At 43.0% G+C, this 17,976-nt stretch overlaps 2 protein-coding genes across 9 annotated transcripts in view; one reads left to right on the top strand and one right to left on the bottom strand.

The window, feature by feature from the left end:
- The window catches only part of ESR2 (estrogen receptor 2), a 146,911-nt gene extending 139,657 nt beyond the window's left edge, over positions 1–7,254 (top strand). The window contains exon 11 of the transcript XR_006579116.1: positions 6,927–7,254. The gene's annotated coding sequence lies outside the window, so the exon portion shown is untranslated. The remainder of the gene's footprint in view (positions 1–6,926) is intronic.
- Positions 1–17,976, bottom strand: part of SYNE2 (spectrin repeat containing nuclear envelope protein 2) — a 237,632-nt gene that overhangs the window by 40,561 nt on the left and 179,095 nt on the right. For all 8 annotated transcript variants that reach the window (XM_045015450.1, XM_045015451.1, XM_045015453.1 and 5 more), the window contains 8 exons: positions 17,680–17,827; positions 16,735–16,829; positions 14,101–14,335; positions 11,789–11,983; positions 10,432–10,557; positions 7,007–7,162; positions 2,081–2,239; positions 380–546 (listed from right to left, as the gene is read on the bottom strand). In XM_045015450.1, coding sequence (XP_044871385.1) covers positions 380–546; positions 2,081–2,239; positions 7,007–7,162; positions 10,432–10,557; positions 11,789–11,983; positions 14,101–14,335; positions 16,735–16,829; positions 17,680–17,827 — 1,281 coding nt within the window. The remainder of the gene's footprint in view (positions 1–379; positions 547–2,080; positions 2,240–7,006; positions 7,163–10,431; positions 10,558–11,788; positions 11,984–14,100; positions 14,336–16,734; positions 16,830–17,679; positions 17,828–17,976) is intronic.

Below are 17,976 nucleotides of genomic sequence, written 5' to 3'. Positions count from 1 at the left end.
GGCATTTTTAAATGAAGTTCAGTACAATGATAGCAAAGTAAAAATCACTTTGATTCCACCTTAAATCCTCAGATTTAGAAAGAAAAATCCCCCACACCCCGATGCTGTGTACATGGAGTAGTGTGGTTTCAAAATAGACCAGAAAACCCTAACAATCAAACTGAATAAGAAAATATAGATTTAATCTTATTTTTAAGCCAATTTTGAAATCCCAATTAATATACTTTAAAATCAGGTCAGTATGCTTCTGAGTTTAGTTGGGAACCCCATGTAGACATTATACAAATTGTCAAAATAGCATTTTATTTAAAAGTTTAAGGCCACTTCCTAGTTTCAATCACTTTCCATCAAATGCAAGTATTGAAATTTAAGTTCTTACCGTCCTCCAAAGACATCGAAGAGATGCTGCCACCGATTGTTAATTTTATTGAGTTTGTCGTCTATTTCTGCGACTCTGCTCTTGTTGCTAGTCTTGATCAGCTGATCACCCATTTGCTTCAAATGAAGTTTATTTTCACCAAACAGGTTTATTTCTTCCATACAGTCCTGAAAAAAATAAATCCCAAAATTACTCTCAGCAAATACTGAAAATCAATTTCTTGTTGAAATAACATTTCTGGGTTTCTTTGTTGTATGGGGTAGGGATGGGCTTGAAGTGGGATGACCAAGACTACTATAGAAACACCGGGGGAATAGATCCTCAGCTGGTGTAAACTGGCAGAGCTCCACTGGGGAAAATGGAACTACATCAGTTTACACTAGCCGAGGATCCAACCTTTTTTTTTATTATACAACCAGAAAAATCAATAAAATAGAGAAGGGTAGGGAAAACAAACCACAAAGGACTACATTAGATCTGGTGTTTTAATACATTAAAGTACTACATTGAAAACTTATTCTTAATTGAATAAAGTACCCATAATTAAGCCACTATAAACAGTAAGTGGCTGAAAGACCTGAAAGCTTTCAGGTACCTAACCCTAAGAATAGCAATTTAAATTTCTAGTATTTTCTTGGGGTTTTTTTCTTTTAACTTAAATTTTCAATGAGTTACCTTGAAAGAACCTGAATTCAAGTTCAAAGGGCTCTTCCTTTGCTGGTATTCTTATACTCAGTGATCTGGGATTAGATACTGAGCCCCTTAAGCCATTAGGAAAGGACACTGGCAGTGGACTACTGTCCTGTGTCTTTAAGACAGTGCTTTTTATATATTATTACTTAATCAAGTCCAGTACCATCGAAGGAAATCAGGTTTGTGTCCCGACTTGATCTGTGGGTTTGGAGGGATTTTTGGTTGTGGTGACCTCCTATGTACTTAGTACCAAAACTACTGTACACCTCCGTATTCTGGGATCATCCCCCATTTACCTTCCAACTGCCCCTTTCACAACAGCTAGCACTGGTGAGAAGTGGGGGAGCAATGAAGCACTACCAGGCCTCCGTAGATTAGCTACAAAGGATACTCCAAGATGAGGAGTCTCTAGCTTCACACACTACAAATATCAAGCACAGGACCCATATGTTACATCCTTCCCCAGTGTATGAAGCAGGAGTCCCAAGTGTAAATGCAGTATGCTGCTGCAGCGCAATCAGGGGGGTGTTCTGTTTTGGTTTTGACTCCGAGATTGATCAGCAGTAGGGATAAAGACAAAGGACTTGGTATCAATGGAAGTTAGGCACTAAATACCTTTGTCAATTGGGGTCTAAATGTTTAAACTTCTAATCTTTTGGCTTTGGCTACACTTAGCACTTCAAAGCGCTGCCGGGGCTAAGTGTAGTCAAAGCGCCAGCGCTGGGAGAGAGCTCTCCCAGCGCTGTCCGTACTCCACCTGCCTGTGGGGAATAACGGACAGCGCTGGGAGCCGCGCTCCCAGCTCTGGGGCTTTGACCACACTGGCGCTTTGCAGCGCCGCAATTTGCAGCGCTGGAGAGGGTGTGTTTTCACACCCTGCTGCAGCGCTGCAAATTTGTAAGTGTAGCCAAGGCCTGAGCCTGTAAATCCTGTTTGACATTCCTATTTTAGTGTGGGCTTATCTACAACAAATTCTTAGAATGCATGAAAAGCTGCTTTCTTGTTTACCTTTTTTAATTTGTCTATCGCATCTTCAATGCTAACATCCGCAGTCTGTAACACTTTGCTTTCCATCTCTACCAGCCATGTACATAGCTCCTTATTCTTTTCATCGAACACAATCCACGCATTGAGTCTGTCCTCTATCTCCTGCTTACGCAGAGACACCTATGGATAACAATACATGACAGCTGTCAACATCTCTGAAATCTCTCAGCAGGAAGCCAACGATTACAAATATAATCAAAAGCATGCATGACTAAGATATATATTCATGTTTATTTTTAACAATAGATTATTGCAGCAGACTTTATTATAAATGCAAAATTCTAAATTAATTAGCGGTTCCAATTTACAGGACCATTTACTAGAGTTCTCCAGTTTTCCTTTTAAAGATGGTAACCAGAATGTTATAACATGAGGTTGGAACACCAGGAGTAAACACTGTCTATGGGTACGTCTTCACTACCGGCCGTATTGGCGGGTAGCAATCGATTTCTCGGGGATCGATATATCGCGTCTCATCTAGACGCAATATATCGATCCCCGAACGCGCTCCTGTCGACTCCGGAACTCCACCAACGCGAACAGCGGTAGCGGAGTCGACATGGGGAGCCACGGACGTCGATCCTGCGCCGTGAGGACAGTAAGTAATTCGATCTAAGGTACTTTGACTTCAGCTACGCTATTCACGTAGCTGAAGTTGCATATCTTAGATCGATCCCCCCCTCCTAGTGTAGACCAGCCCTAACAAACAGCAGATTCTCTCCTTTAGGAAAGCTACTAAACTAGATGACGGCTTTATAAATGATGACTTGTGTAACAATTCATACGCCATGCAGTGGAAATCTGACAATGCCAAACAAACCAGGAAAACAAAATATTCATTTCTACATACAAACATATAGAAAATAGCTATATCTTACAGACACACATACATACACACAACACGTGTTGAGATACATCCCTGTAATTTCCCATATTTCTGCAATCATGATAAATTTTGCAAATACAGATCCCATTTATTGTCCACCTTTGATCATCTCACTGGCATTCTTCCCATTTACCTCTCCTATTACTAGTGCCTGGATTCTACGCCCGATATAATTTTATACACTGGTTGAAATTTGGGAGTAGCAATGAGGGAAAAGAAACATAAAAAGATCATTCATATCATGTGATACATTAGATAACCTCACACTATTCTCCTTTTGCCCTTTCAGTTCTGAGAACTTGGGTTCCATATGTTCCTCATGCACAACAAATTACATGAGTAGGGAAATGTATTCCTAAATCTGCACTGCCTCTTCATTCACATTACATGGACTACACAGAAAGAGGAAGTTAGAAGTGTTATGGAAGGGGCATATGGGAACGGCCTCCAAAACTCATAAGAACATAAGAATGGCCCTACTGTGTCAGACCAAAGGTCCAGCTAGTCCAGTTTCCTGTCTTCCGACAGTGGCCAGTGCCAGGTGCCCCAGAGGGAATGAACAGGGCAGGTAATTAACAAGTGATCCATCCCCTGTCGCTCATTCCCAGCTTCTGGCAAACAGAGACTAGGGACACCATTCCTGCCCATCTTGGCTAATAGCCATTGATGGACCTATTCCCCATGAATTTATCTAGTTCTTTTTTGAATCCTGTAATAATCTTGGCCTTCACAACATCCTCTGGCAAGGAGTTCCACAGGTTGACTGTGGTGTGTGAAAAAATACTTCCTTTTATTTGTTTTAAACCTGCTGCCTATTAATTTCATTTGGTGACCCCCTAGTCCTTGTGATAGGAGAAGTAGTACACAACACTTCCTTATCTACTTTCTCTACAGCAGTCATGATTTTATAGACCCCAGTCATATCTCCCCTTAGCTGTTTCTTTTCCAAGCTTAAAAGTCCCAGTCTTATTAAACTCTCCTCATATGGAAGCTGTCCCATACCCCTAATCATTTCTGTTGCCCTTTTCTGAACCTTTTCCAATTCCAATATATCTTTTTTGAGATGGGGCGACCATATCTGCACACAGTATTCAAGATGTGGGCATACCATGGATTTATGTAGAGGCAGCATGATATTTTCTGTCCTATTATCTATCCTTTTCTTAATTATTCCCAGCATTCTGCTCATTTTTTTTGACTGCCGCTGCACATTGAGCGGATGTTTTCAGAGAACTATCCACAATGACTCCAAGATCTCTTTCTTGAGTGGTAACAGCTAATTTAGACTCACATGAACTCACATTAAGAAGAAATCAACCAAAGAATCCAGAGACCTCCCAATCTGCCCCAATCTGAGAGCTCTTCTGCATCCATGATATGCCTGCTAACTCTTCATGAGCAACACCAGCAGAATGGGGATCACATGATGGCACTGGCTATCCTCTGCCACCTGCACTGCCTCCCCGCTGATGAGGTAAGTTATCTCCATCCATGGGGGGCAAGGAGGGGACAGCAATGCTGACTGAAGCAGCATTAACTCCTGTAAGTGTTTCTGATTTCAGTTCTGCCTGTTTAAGAGGGGAACATTTTGCATAGAATGGCTGTTCCCTGTTCTGGCCCCCATCACTCACAGAGCTCTTCCCACTAGAACTTCAGGCAGGAACTCTCCCGGGCAGTTTGCAGGGAAGGGGGGCCATTATGAACTAGCTGCCTTTCCCTTCTGTGCTTCCACTCTTTTTCCCGGTCTGCGGTTTTGTCCCCCTCTTTGCTCTGAGGCGGAACATGCACTATAGATCTAGATATCTGCACATACTATACATGTGTGTGTTATAATAGACCAGAACCCTTACTGATATGAATTGTTAAATCCTTGACCTACATATACCTTGCAATGGCAGGATGCAAACACTAATCCCCTTGCATGCATCTGCTCATTAACTGTTTGTTTATTTACTTCCCTACCCTTTCCAGAATGAGCATCTGGCTGCCTCACTCTGCGATGTTCATGACAGCTGCAGGGTTTGACTTTTAAAGTCTTTCAGACCTCTTCATTTAAATATCAATTGTTTTCAAACAATACATATCTTTCACTCTCTTGCTTCGACTCCTCTCGCAAAAGACATACAAAATGGAGTATTCTATTAGTATGTTTGAAATTGAATTACAATGGACAAAAGTTTACAGTTTGGATTAATCTGCACATTGGCTTGATTTTCATTTTCAGAGCCACGGGGCACTCTCTGTCTGAGCTAATGGTGCTCAGCATCACTGCATAATCAAGCCTCTTATTTAGGTGTCTAAATATGAATATACAGAAGATGCCCAAATCAGGCATCCAACTTTGAAAATATTGTGCCTACATGTTTTCAAGTCTAACATTCTCAGTGTTCAGAATCTGCTGTAGTAAGTAAAATAATGAACATATTTCATTGGATGAGCCAGTCAGGCCTTGTCTACACTACATTATTAAACTGACCTATGCCAGGTTAATGTACAGCCACCACAGTAATTACTGCGGTTTTTCATGTCCACCCTACCTTCCTTCTGCTGGTGGTGTGTGTCCTTATCAGGCGTCCTTGCACCAACTGAAGTGGGGAAATGATCGCCTGGGCTGTTGGCTCGGTGTGGAGCCCTGCTGCTGGGCACCGACACCCTGGGCTGTTGGCCCTGCATAGTGCCTCACAGCTGTGAGCTCCATGCAGAGCAGACAGGTAATGTAAGTAAAGCAGTGTCTACACAGACACTATGGCGCCCTAACTACATTGACCTAAACACTAGGTCTCTTGTGGAGGTGGAGTTATTAAGCTCGATATACTGGAGGACTTACATTGGTAGGAACAACGCTGTAGTGTAGACACTTACAGAGTTAGGTCGACAACATCGACCTAACTCTGTAGTGTAGACCTGGCTTCTGTTTAAGGCAAAACATTTCCCCACATCAAAGTTATTATGAAGGGCCTGACTGCAATCCTTATTCCACCCAAACTCCCATTGCACCCAAACTCCCTTTGCCTGGGTAAGGTTTTGGCCCTAAATACTAAGAGAACTTTGTTTCTACAGGTTTCTTTTGTAATCTACAAAAAAGAGCTGTGTAATTCTATGACTATAAAGGGTTCCATTTCTTGCTAGCTTAGAACTATCTGCTAAGCTATCTTCTTAAATCAAGAATCTTAACATCTAGCATTTTGCTTATTTATCCATTACCTTTCTCTATTAATACCCTGGGGTATTTTACGCATATATTTTACACATCGATATATACCATTCTATAAATTCAGTGAGCCAAATTCATCCCTGGTGTAACGCAATTGGCTTCTGTGAATGAATTTGGGCCAGTACATTTAAACGCAGTGCTAACTAAATGTAATAAAGCAGTAGGCCACAAAAGATGGCAAATGTTGAACAGTAAACTGTGCAAAGTTTTGGAAATACATTATATTAAATAAATGGCAAATCCATTTTTATATGTTTTGGTCCTTTTTACTAAACAAACCGAAAAGCTAATTTATTTCTCAATTTCATTTACCGGTATTAGCTTTCTTGGAGCTGTATTTTACATCAGCCTATGCAACATGCCATCACTGGTGAATTCATAAGACAAAGTAGGTAGCAGGAACAGCAAAACAATTCCCCCCACTTTTTCCCTTCTTCACCTCAGGCGATTCCTCTGTTTAGCCTTAGCACTCTAGTTTGTGAGTTAGAACAAAACCATCCATTTCACCCAACAGTTGCATTTCTTTCATACACTCCATTGCTAAGAGTTTGCAAAACTGGAGCACTGTGTGTTATGGAAACAAAGAGAGCAGAGCCCAGACTAACTTTATTCCAGTATTGTTCAGCCATGCTGCTATAAAGAAACTGCATCGGCAAAGAATGCAACAAAAGAGACTCTACTAAAGCATGTTTCTTTCTGCTGTTTAGGCCTGGCAAGACATTTCACCCTAAATGCATCAACAAAGAACAAGGACATGAACAGTATATTCAACAGCTAAGTGACTTACTCGCAAGCAGAGTTCTTCCCATTTCCTGTGCAAATGCTCTACTTGCTCCTTCAGCAGCACCACATCTTCTGCAAGGATATAATGAGCCAAGTCTGCCTTCATATTATCAAGTTCTTTCACGTTTTGATTCCAGTCTGCAAGTGACTTCTCCAGTTCCTGCATTTAAACACAAGGGAAACAATCCTTTAGACTAAGCGCCTGTGTTTTTTCAAAACCTGTTGGTTTAATCCTCTGATTGGCCTGTGGGGGAGGGGAAAACAGAAAAAGAGGAGGGGAAATTTACACATAGGCAGCCAAAAGGGTAAAGCTGTGAAAGCCTTTGCTAGGATGCTTTTAGGTCAGCCTCCCTTTCCTTTTCCTTCTATCTCTGCATCCTGTTTGGGGGAGGGCGGGAAGAGAAATGGTTAGCTTAAAAGATTAATCTCTCTTTAGCTTTATTAGAGGGTTCCCTCCAGTGTTAGTTATTCTGAGCCTGATCCAGAGCCCAATAAAGTCAATGGCATAGCTCTTGTTGACTTCATTAGTGCAGAAACAAGCCTCCTGTTACTCTATAAAATACTAAAATAGGCTCTACTAGATATCCAACACCCAACATCTTCTGATACACTGCTGCAGGGTTTGGCAGAGTGACCAACTTCCTAATCGCACAAAACCGAACACTCTTGCTCACTTTCACTGGACTGGGGCAGGGGGTTGAGGTGCAAGAGGGGGTGCAGGCTCTGGCTAGGGGTGCAGGCTCTGGGGTTGGGTGCGGGAGGAGATGTGGGCCCTGGCTTGGGGTGTGGGCTCAGGGGTGAGGGAGCTGGGGTGGAGGAGGGGGCTCAGGGCTCAGGCAGGGGGTTGGGATGTGGGCTCCGGCCAGGTGGCGCTGACCTCAGGCAGGGTCTCTGTCTGCCCTGGCTCTGCGCAGATACCAGAAGTGGCAGCATGCCTGTCTCCTAGGCACAGGGGGCTCTGTGTGCTGCCCGCAGGCACTGTCCCCCGCAGCTCCTCCTGGCAGTTCCCGGCCAATGGTTGCTGTGGAGCTGGAGCTCAGGGCAAGGCCAGCGGATGGAGCCTCCCTGGCCGGCTGTCCTTCTGCCTAGGAGCCGGACATGTTGGCAGTTTCTGGGAGCCGCGCGGAGCCAGGGCAGGCAGGGAGACTGCCTTAGCGCCGCCGCGCTGCCAACTGGACTTTTTAAAAAATATTAAAATTTTAAAAAACAAACAAAAAAACCCAACAACCCCCAGACCCATTATCAAGGAGATAATCTTTCCTGATGGCTTTTAAAAAGTGCTTATGTTAACGTTGTCACTGAAGTAGAGGAGTAATTGCACAAGAAACTGCAGTAGGGAAATATCTGTGTTCTAAACATGAGGGAAGGTCACATTTTACAATAAAGAAAACTTGTCAAAAAACCTTCCTGGTTCTGCTAACAAGGAAAAATGCTCTGCCTCTAGGAGAGGTAAACTGGACCAAAAAAAAAAAAAGAAAAAAAGCACAAGGGGAGCAGACAGCTCCTCCTACCCTCATAGTTCTTCTGCATGGGTTGGGGGAGGCTGTCTCCCTGCAAAGAGCCCGCTGTGGTCCTGCCCACGCTCCACCCCTAAGCCCCTTCCTGCAGTTCCTTCCCGGGGCCCCTCTCTTCCGTAGCCCAGGCTAGCTAGGGCTGCGGGAGGTAGGTGCCGCAATGACTCGGGGTGCTGGGACCGCACTGCCCAGCGCAGGGGTTGGGGGCCCGTCCACAGCTCTGGTGCTCTATGCCGGGCTGCTGTGGCTCCATGGCTGGGGGCGCTGCAGACGGACTGCCCGGAGCCGGGGTAGGGAGCTCCGGGGCTGAGGGTGCTCGGGTGGCCCAGGGCTAGGAAGTGGGAGGTTGCTCCGGGCTCCTGAGAGGGAGGGGGAGCAGAAGAGGAGGGTGAGAGGTGGGGCCTCAGGCAGAAGGGGAGGGGCTGGGGGCTAGCCTCCCCCAACGGCCCGTTCACCGGCCACCCATGTTCTTTTGATCCATCTGTATATATGCACATTCACATTTCGAAAGGAGACTGACTCACCATTCAATTCGCAAACGAAACACTGAAAAAAATTCTATTAAAATAAAAAGGGTTGATAATTGAACTGAAAAGAATTCTCCCAGTTCACAATAAATTCTCCCTTGGAAATATAAGGGTATGTATTTATGCAGCTCAGCATACATTAACAAGGGATCTGAGTCAAAGCCCAGTGAAGTCAATGGGATGGGAAGAGCACCGTTCCACAGAATACTACCTCCTAGCAGCTCTTATATGGTGCTTTTCATCTTTAGATCTCAAAGTGCTTTACAAAGGAGGTCATTATCCCCAGTATTATTTTCTTTACAGGCGGATAAACTGAGGCATAGGGAAGGAAGTGATTTGCCCAAGGTCACCCAGCAAGCCAGTGGCAGACCCAGGAATGGAACCCAGGTCTCCTGTGTGAGTCCCAGTCCAGTGCTCTATGCATGAAAAGAAAGATCAAATGAAGAAACTGGGGTCCTTATTTGGTCCTTCTATACTTTCCCTTGTACGTAAGTGCTGCTTCTATACTGACACAATTTGACACTCGTTCTCCATTGCCAAAGCTCCACTGTAGGTATTCTCAGTGGTGGTGGCTGTACGCAGACAGGGTGCAGGCATTTTTAATAAACACTGTGTCAACACACGTGTTTGAAAGCAGACTGTTCTTGCACATGAAAGGAAGCCAGCTATCACAAAGAAGATCTCAGGGAGCTGATAGCGATCCAAAGGCGTCTGACATCGGTAAACTTACGGTACTTGTTTCCACAAAGAACAAGCAATTCAGTTCATAAACATGGTGATAAAGCACAATGCCATGAAGCCAAATGCAAAATTACCAAAACGAGTCATGCACTGGAAATACTTTCCATGCCATTTAACTTTCATGGCAGGACATTGGCAGCAAAGGCTTAAACAGCTGCTGCCCCACTCTGGCACGCCTTTCCTTTTCTCTATTATTTTTAGCATGCCACAGGTGTGCAAGGGGGATAATAAGGTCCCTGCCTGGAGAATTTTACAGTCTATAATAGACTGATAACACAATGAATAAAGACATCCAACCACATAGAGGGGAGGGAGGTGGAGTGACAAATGGGGAGAAGGGAATTTTAGCTTCTTATTTTAATGGGTTTGAATTTTTATTTATGTATTTATTTATTTGGAGAGGCAGGGGAAGTGATAAACCTCTGTGTCCCATCAAGGACATAAGAAATGTCTTGCCAAATTAAAAAAATTCCAGCACTTGCAGAGATTAGGATGTTACCTCAGACATGGGGGAAGAGGCAGAGGCAATTTACCAGTAGCACAGAAGAACTCAGTTTCACAGAGGAGCAGGCAAGACAGAACTCCAGTCTCCTAGGGGCTCAAGTATTGTACAAGGAATATTTTTCTACAAAATGTGCTTTCAATACCTTAACATGTTCCTTGGTTTTGTAGAGCTCTTCATGTTCCTCTGGAAGTGGATCTTTTACTTTTTCCTTAAGTTCTCGCAGCCTGCTTTCCAATTCCTTGATTAGCTTTTCACAGCTGTCCCAGGTCTGTTTTTTACAGAAACAAGGAAGTTATGAATGACAAATACCTCACAATATGCATGTACTGTACTGTATGGATGAATTAAAGAACAGCAATTTCTAAATTAATTTGTTTTAGAGGACTGATCCTCAGGATCTTCTCTCAGTGCATGCACACTGTCCCTAATAAGAATTTCATTCATGGATTAATGGGAGAATTGAGCCCTCTTGTATTTAATGTTTGCCTTGAAATGCATTTTAGCTCAAGTGGCTCACATCTCCTTCTATTCAAACGAAGATTCTTTGGAGCATAGTTTCAAATTATGCTGGGGATCAATTAAAGTGATATCAAGTTTTTATGCTTTGAAACACAAATTTACTACAGAGAGGAAACGTTCATGAATCTACCTCTTAATTTTCAGAGGGGGTATATATGGTGAGGAGCATACGGCCTCTGGCATAGTCTGCACCTATAATGGCTCTATAAGAGAGTAAAGAAGTGTGACTAATGCCACTGGCCCCAATTCTCACCCAGGTGCTTCATGGCTGAAAAGTGTGGGCAGAGCTCAGCCAGGCTCCATGCCCACAGACCATTACTGCAGTCCAAAGAGCGGAAGCCCATTATAGCAGTATCCACCCAGCTACCCAGCCCCTCTCCACAGAGGTATAGTCCATGACTTTAGCCTTCCCACAACCCCCAGATATAGAGTGATGGAGCTGTTGGGGAATGATCTCAAAGGGAGTCACAGGGCCTCCTCAGAGTCTAGAGTTGGGGAGTTCACACTTGATGCTTTACTGGCAAGGAACTCTGCTGGGGAAGCAAGGGGAATGGGAGCCTTTTGACAACTTCAAAATGAAGCTGTTACCTGAGATTAGAGGCCACTGACTGACACACCCCTGCAAGGGCAAGTGGGGGACAACAGAGCCACCATGACACCCCACACCCCTAATCAAAGGCACTGGTTTAGGGGCTCTGTGTCCCCAACCTGTAAGCTTGTTTGTGGGTGTTACCGCAGCCCAGTCAAGTAGTAGTCTTTGCAGGGCCTGCATATTAGGATCCACAGAAGGGAAAACAAAGAGCTGGGAAGCTGCTACTCTTTCTGGGGCTCCTTGGGCACTTGCTGCAGAGAGCCTCTCCACGCCACTAGCTGGCTTGTCCCTAGGACTGGTCACGCTGCCCTGGAACTCCTCCACGTGGGAACAGGAGTGTGCAGGCATCTCAAGGTGTCCTCTTCCCTAGAGAACACCTGTCGAGTACCTGCACAGTGCCGAGGAGCTGTTTCATGATCTTCTCCACTTGAAGCTGGGCATCATTCCAATTCTCCTGTAACTGGCTGAGTTCCTCTTGTATTACAGCATTGGTCTCCGGGTCTGAGTCTTTACATAACTTCTCCCCAGTATCGACAGTGAGGGAGTATGTGGTTTGCCATCTCTGAAGAAGTATTTCCTTGTTCTAAAAAACCAACCACAACATTCTAAATCTCAGCCCCAGGATTAGAGAGCTTTACAAACCTGCTTGGAATTTCACTTTTTAAAAGGGTGAAAAAAATGGGCTTGTTCTTTGTTTTTATTTAACTTTTTGTTATGTGTAAAAACAAACAAACAAACAAACAAACAAACAAAACCCCTCAACCCTGCATTTTTTCCTGCTTGTTTTGAGTCTATAAGATGCTATGCTGACTTTATAATGAGTTAAATGATTGGAGCAATTGAGAGGAGATGGGATTTTTAGTCATACAGTTAAAAAGTCAAGTGTTTAATAAAATGTTGCATTTGTTAACAACTCTTTAACTTCAATGACTAAGCAACATATTGGAGAAAGAATGTCTTTGTTAAAGACTGAACACCTCATTTCAGTAAAGTAAGCTAAAAACATCTCTGCTCTGTGAACCCTAACAAGATCTTCATCAAAAATAGGGAAGATGAAAGTTAACATTCCTGTTATTTTTAAGGTAAAGAACTAAGCAGAAAAATATCCATAAAAGCCAGACTTTCTGGCCTTCATTATGCATCATAAAGAAGCAAAAACAGGCACTAGCATAATTTTTAAAGTCCCCCGAATGTCACCTTTAACAATAGGAGAAAATAAACATGAAACAAATGAGGCTAGCAGCAAAGGAGTGGGGCACTGAAAGTCTTAAAATTTATAATATTCCTAGGTCCTAATGTTAATGGCTTGTGTCTGTGCAGAAAGAGTAGTGTAATAATTAATCAAAACCAAATTTTCTGATTGCCTTATACACAGGCCAGTTAGGTACTCCTATTCAGATTGTTATAACATAAGGGAATATTCAATTCAACTGAAAGGCAACACATTTAAAACTAATAAAAGGAAATTATTTTTTACATATTACATAATCAATCTATGGAACTCATTGCCTCAAAGTATCACTGAAGCCAAAAGTTTAGTGCCACTCAGGAAACCTTTAGATATTTATATTGATAAGAAGAAAATCTACAGTTACGCTACATGAGATATATTTTTAGTAAGGAATATAAGCTTTCATACTTCAAGTCATAAACCAGACACTAAATGACAGAAGTTAGGAAGAACCTTCCTCTATCTGATGGTTATTCCATAACTAACTATTATGGCCTTGTCTACACTGAAGTTTTCTCACCTTTTATTTTTAAAAAGGACAAGTGTAAACTACAATTCTGTGCAATAAGCTGAACGATGCCATGTTTACACTAGCAAGTCCCTTACTATTATGGGCTCGTCTCCCATAGTAAGGTACTACTGGACACGAGGAAGGTTGGCAGAATCAGGTTCTAATGAATTCAAAATAGTTTGGCTAATCTAATCAGACATATTATTGTTTAAAATATTCTCTGTCACGGAATATTTCTTTCCAAAGCAAAAAATTATTCAGTACTCTACCAAATATATAGCTGGCTTCAAATCAGACATTGTTCAACTTTAAACTCAGATTCCTATTACACTTTAAACTATTAGCTTTAAGAGCTTCTCTATCCAGAAATTCATGACAGTGTTGCCCTATTAACCAAGCAAGAGATTCTGGTTTTGGTTCATAATTCAACCTAAAGTTACTTTTTTTGAATAGGGTCACATTTAAATTAAAAAACAAACAGCTCTGGTAACTTACATTGTTAATGTTCAGTTCAACATTCCCATTAACATAAAACCTCTCAATTACAGTAAATACTCACAAACTATTGGGAATTTCGAAAATTTACTCACAGAGGTCACTCAAATGAAGACAAGCAAAAGGAAACAGGGCTGACTTTCTGCAATATTATGGGCAGGCATAATCTATGTGCTTTAGCGAGAACTTGTTGAGGTTCTTTGAATCTTTTCATCAGGACAGATTCACTAAAAACTGCATCTGCTCCCAGATCATAATTTTATTTAGGAGTTTATTGTGGGTTTCCACAATGCATAAATCAAGACACGTTTTAATGAAACTGTCCCTTTAAGAAAAGAAATCAGCAATTTGTTTTGAGCAAAAAGTGAATGCCTTTGAAGTCCTTTCATTTTTCTGGATACATGTCATTTCAATCTGAAAAATCACTGATCATCTATTTGTTTATAAGAAATAAAAATATGACCTTGAAATCATGAATTAGATTCCTAAGATGGTAAAGGCTGTAGCCGTCCTGGCTCTTCACAGCAGCTATGAAGTTATTTGTACAAGTAAGAAAATTTGTGAGATTCTGTTGAGAAACCCTGAAGTGCTGCCACTGCTTCACAAGTCCATCGATATCTTTCTTCCTCTGCTGAACCATCCGGATAACACTCTGCCACTGCTCCTTCAGCAATGTGAGTTTGGAAATAAACTCAGTTCTGAAGAGGACAGAGATTGGAGTGTTAATACAGAATGTCATCTTCACCTTAAAAGCACATTAAAACACAAAATGGAGCACCATAAGCACAAGCCTTCTCTGTGCATCAAAACTTCTGTGTGACAGAAAACTATAAAATGATACAAGAACAAACACGAGAGTTTCTCCTGCTATGGCACAACAACATATGGTACAGCTAGACCCAGAAGCAAGTTGTTCCAAATGCATTCTTGAAGTGGATGGAAGTCAATACTGGCAGCAACTGCACTGCAAAATAGAGCTGTACTTGAGCAATGCTAGAACAGCCTCCTGTCACCATTATACTCTAGCGCAGGTGCAGCATTAGAGACTGTCTGCATTACAAAAAAAATCTGTGTAGTGCTGAACCCCTTCAACCCAGTTTTTGGTTTCTACCATGCGATATAATATGCTTTTGCCTGCTCCACATTAACAAGCTGAAGTGTTTTCAGCCCATGCTAGTAAAAATGAGTTCAGCTAACATACTTTTTGAATAGCTCAGATGATGCCTTAGAGAAAAATGGGGAAGAGGAAAGGTAAATCACTTGCAATGTTACTGCTACTACGGAGGATGGGGTTCACATAAAACCACAGTATGTATAAGTCATTCTTAGAGATGTTCCACGAGTTCATACTCCAGCCAATAAACAACTCATCTCTCCACTACCCAAATTAGGTTCATGTTGGGTTTACAAATATTAGCCAGAAGACCATGTCCTGTTGTGAATGGAGAATCAGCAGGCTCCATTGCTAGGTGCCCTTCTTGAGTGCTCTCTCACCCTGTTGCAGCACGAGTACTCATGGAGGAAAAGAGGATTGAGTCCTTTACATATGGCAACCATAGAATCATCATGGAATCACAGACTATCAGGGTTGGAAGGGACCTCAGGAGGTCATCTAGTCCAACCCCCTGCTCAAAGCAGGACCAATCCCGAACTAAATCAATCATTTTACCTACCACCAGAGTATAGCCACCTCAGCTGCAAACACAGCAACTCTTTAACAGTGCAGAACAGTTAGGGCAGGAAGTGAAGGATATCTTATCCCAGGAGAAACTACAAGGGGATTGTTGTTTTTTTGGTAGGCAGAATGTAGTTACTATCCAAAGGGGAACTTGGCCAGGACACCGGTGGTCACACCTCTACTTTTGCAAGATGTAACACAGGCTCTAATGAACACACCTGGTTTTGACTTGGGTTTAAAAAGTCTCTTTTAAGGGACAGTTGAGGGTGTTCCGGACTGACTCAGAGGGAAGCATGTCACCTCTTGAATCACCAGTATTACTCTGTGTAAGACCCAGGAATATATGCAGGAATTTAAATTTGACTGCTTTTGGAGGGGCCCATTAAACACACACATATTATACACATTAAACCATATCAACACATGCACATACATCATAGGTAAGGCTACGTTTAAGTCATGGGTATTTTTAGTAAAAATCATGGACAGGTCACGGGCAGTAAACAAACATTCATGGCCCGTGACCTGTTTATTACTTTTACTATATACCCTAACTAAAACCTGGGCGGGGGGCCACGGGTGCTCAGGGGGTGGGGGGAGCGGTACAGGGGCGGTGGTGGCCCAGGACCCTCACTGGTGCTGGGAGGGGGAGCCAGGTGGCGGCGCATGGCCCAGGACCCCCGCTGGTGCTGGGAGGGACGGCCAGGCAGCAGCGCACAGCCCGGGACACTGTGGGGGATGGTTAGCAGGCTCCCTACCTGGCTCCATGTGTCTCTGCATCTTCTAGGAAGAGGGGAGGCCACGGGGGCTTGACACGTTGCTCCCGCCACAAGTGCCAGCTCCACAGCTCCCATTGGCCAGGAACCGCAGCCAATGGGAGCTGTGGGGGCGGCACCTGCAGGCGCAGACAGATCCCCTTTGCCGCTCCGCCTAGGAGCTGCAGGGACATGCCAGTGGGAGCCAGGGAGCCCCCCCATCCTGAGGTAAGCGCCAACCCGCACCCCAACCCCCTGCCCTTAGCCCTGAGCCCTGTCCCACACACCCAAACTGCTGCTGCCGGCCCAGGGGCTGCCTGGCTCTGCCAGTCCCTGAGCCAGCACCAGCCGCCACAGAAGTCATGGAGGTCACAGAATCCGTGACTGACCTGCAGCCTTAATCATAGGCATAGAAATAAATGGCCATACACTCACCATTTCAATGAAAATCTATGCGCCGTGGAGCCATCTGAATTAATGTATCCACACAAGTACTTGGCTGCAGCAGGGTTACAGAGCTCCTCTGGTCCTGGGGCTTGTGGCAGGGCTGGAGGAGTTCTGTGCCCTGGCCAACTATTGGTGGGGGCATGCCCCTGCTTGCCCCTCCCCCGCTTATGCATGCCCCTGGTTAAGAACTAAGGGGAAAAAATCTATTTTTTTTTACCCTTTTTCTGCTTCTCCTGTTTCCAGCAAAAGTAATGCTTTTGATATGATAGAATTAAAAATCTGCTGATTTACAGAAATCTCCACTTGCAGCATCTGCAAACATTGCAAAAATAAGAACAATATTAGTTCAGTAACTGATGGGCATTTAAAAACAAGCTTTACAATGGGCTTTACACATAGAATTATTCTGGAATAGCTATTTTTGAGCAGCTCCATATTTAGTGAATAAGGAGCAGAATATGGCCCACATGCCCTGAGGAGTACAAGTTTTACATCGGGGTAGGCAACCTCTGGCACGTGTGCCGAAGGCGTCACACAAGCTGATTTTCATTGGCACTCACACTGCCAGCTCCTGGCCACTGGTCCGGAGGGCTCTGCATTTTAATTTAATTTTAAATGAAGCTTCTTAAACATTTTTAAAACCTTATTTACTTTACATACAACAATAGTTTACTTATATATTATAGACTTATAGAAAGAGACCTTCCAAAAACGTTAAAATGTATTACTGGTACGCGAAACCTTAACTTAGAGTGAATAAATGAAGACTCGGCACACCACTTCTGAAAGGCTGCCGATCCCTGTTTTACACAAAGTAGTAAATGTTTAGTATAATGTTTGTGGAATTAGATGCACAACTACTAATTATAAAAAAGTCTGGGTGACATCCTGTCTCTGTGTGTCTAACTTGCAATGCATGGTATTTAGTATTTGCAGATACAGATTTTGTGATTTATTTCAGCTGGGACAAGAAGCATCCTCTCAGCCTTGCCCCAGTCTAATGTTCCCAAGGTGTAATGTATTATTGACACTTTGAGTGGATTCCATTTATATATTGCACAGACTGCTGCTGTTCTATAATACCACCCACAGTATCTCTTTGCAAAGATATGGTTTTCAAGATTTTTTTTTAAAACCCAGATTAAATCTTCAGCATTATTACCTCATATATTCTCTGTTGTTCCTGAAGCTTTTCAAATCTGCCAGCAATATTCACTTTTAAACCCTCTTTCATCTTTTCTAGAAATTGTATCCAGTTTTCACATTTCTGAAGAAATTTCTTTTCATCCGATTGAATTCCCTCAAATTCACTGTTAAGAGAAATAATACAGGAACCAGTCTATTGTTGTATATTTTCCACTTATGGATTGGTTATGCTCTAACAAAGGGGGTAGATTGGTAGCACCATGGGCTCTAATCAAGATGAGGTCCCATTGTGCTAGTCTCTACACAAAACACA

The sequence above is a fragment of the Mauremys mutica genome, chromosome 4 (assembly GCF_020497125.1).
Source record: "Mauremys mutica isolate MM-2020 ecotype Southern chromosome 4, ASM2049712v1, whole genome shotgun sequence".
Classification (NCBI taxonomy): Eukaryota; Metazoa; Chordata; order Testudines; family Geoemydidae; genus Mauremys; species Mauremys mutica.
The sequence above is the reverse complement of the archived record's forward strand: the minus strand, read 5'-3'. Positions and strand labels throughout refer to the sequence as shown.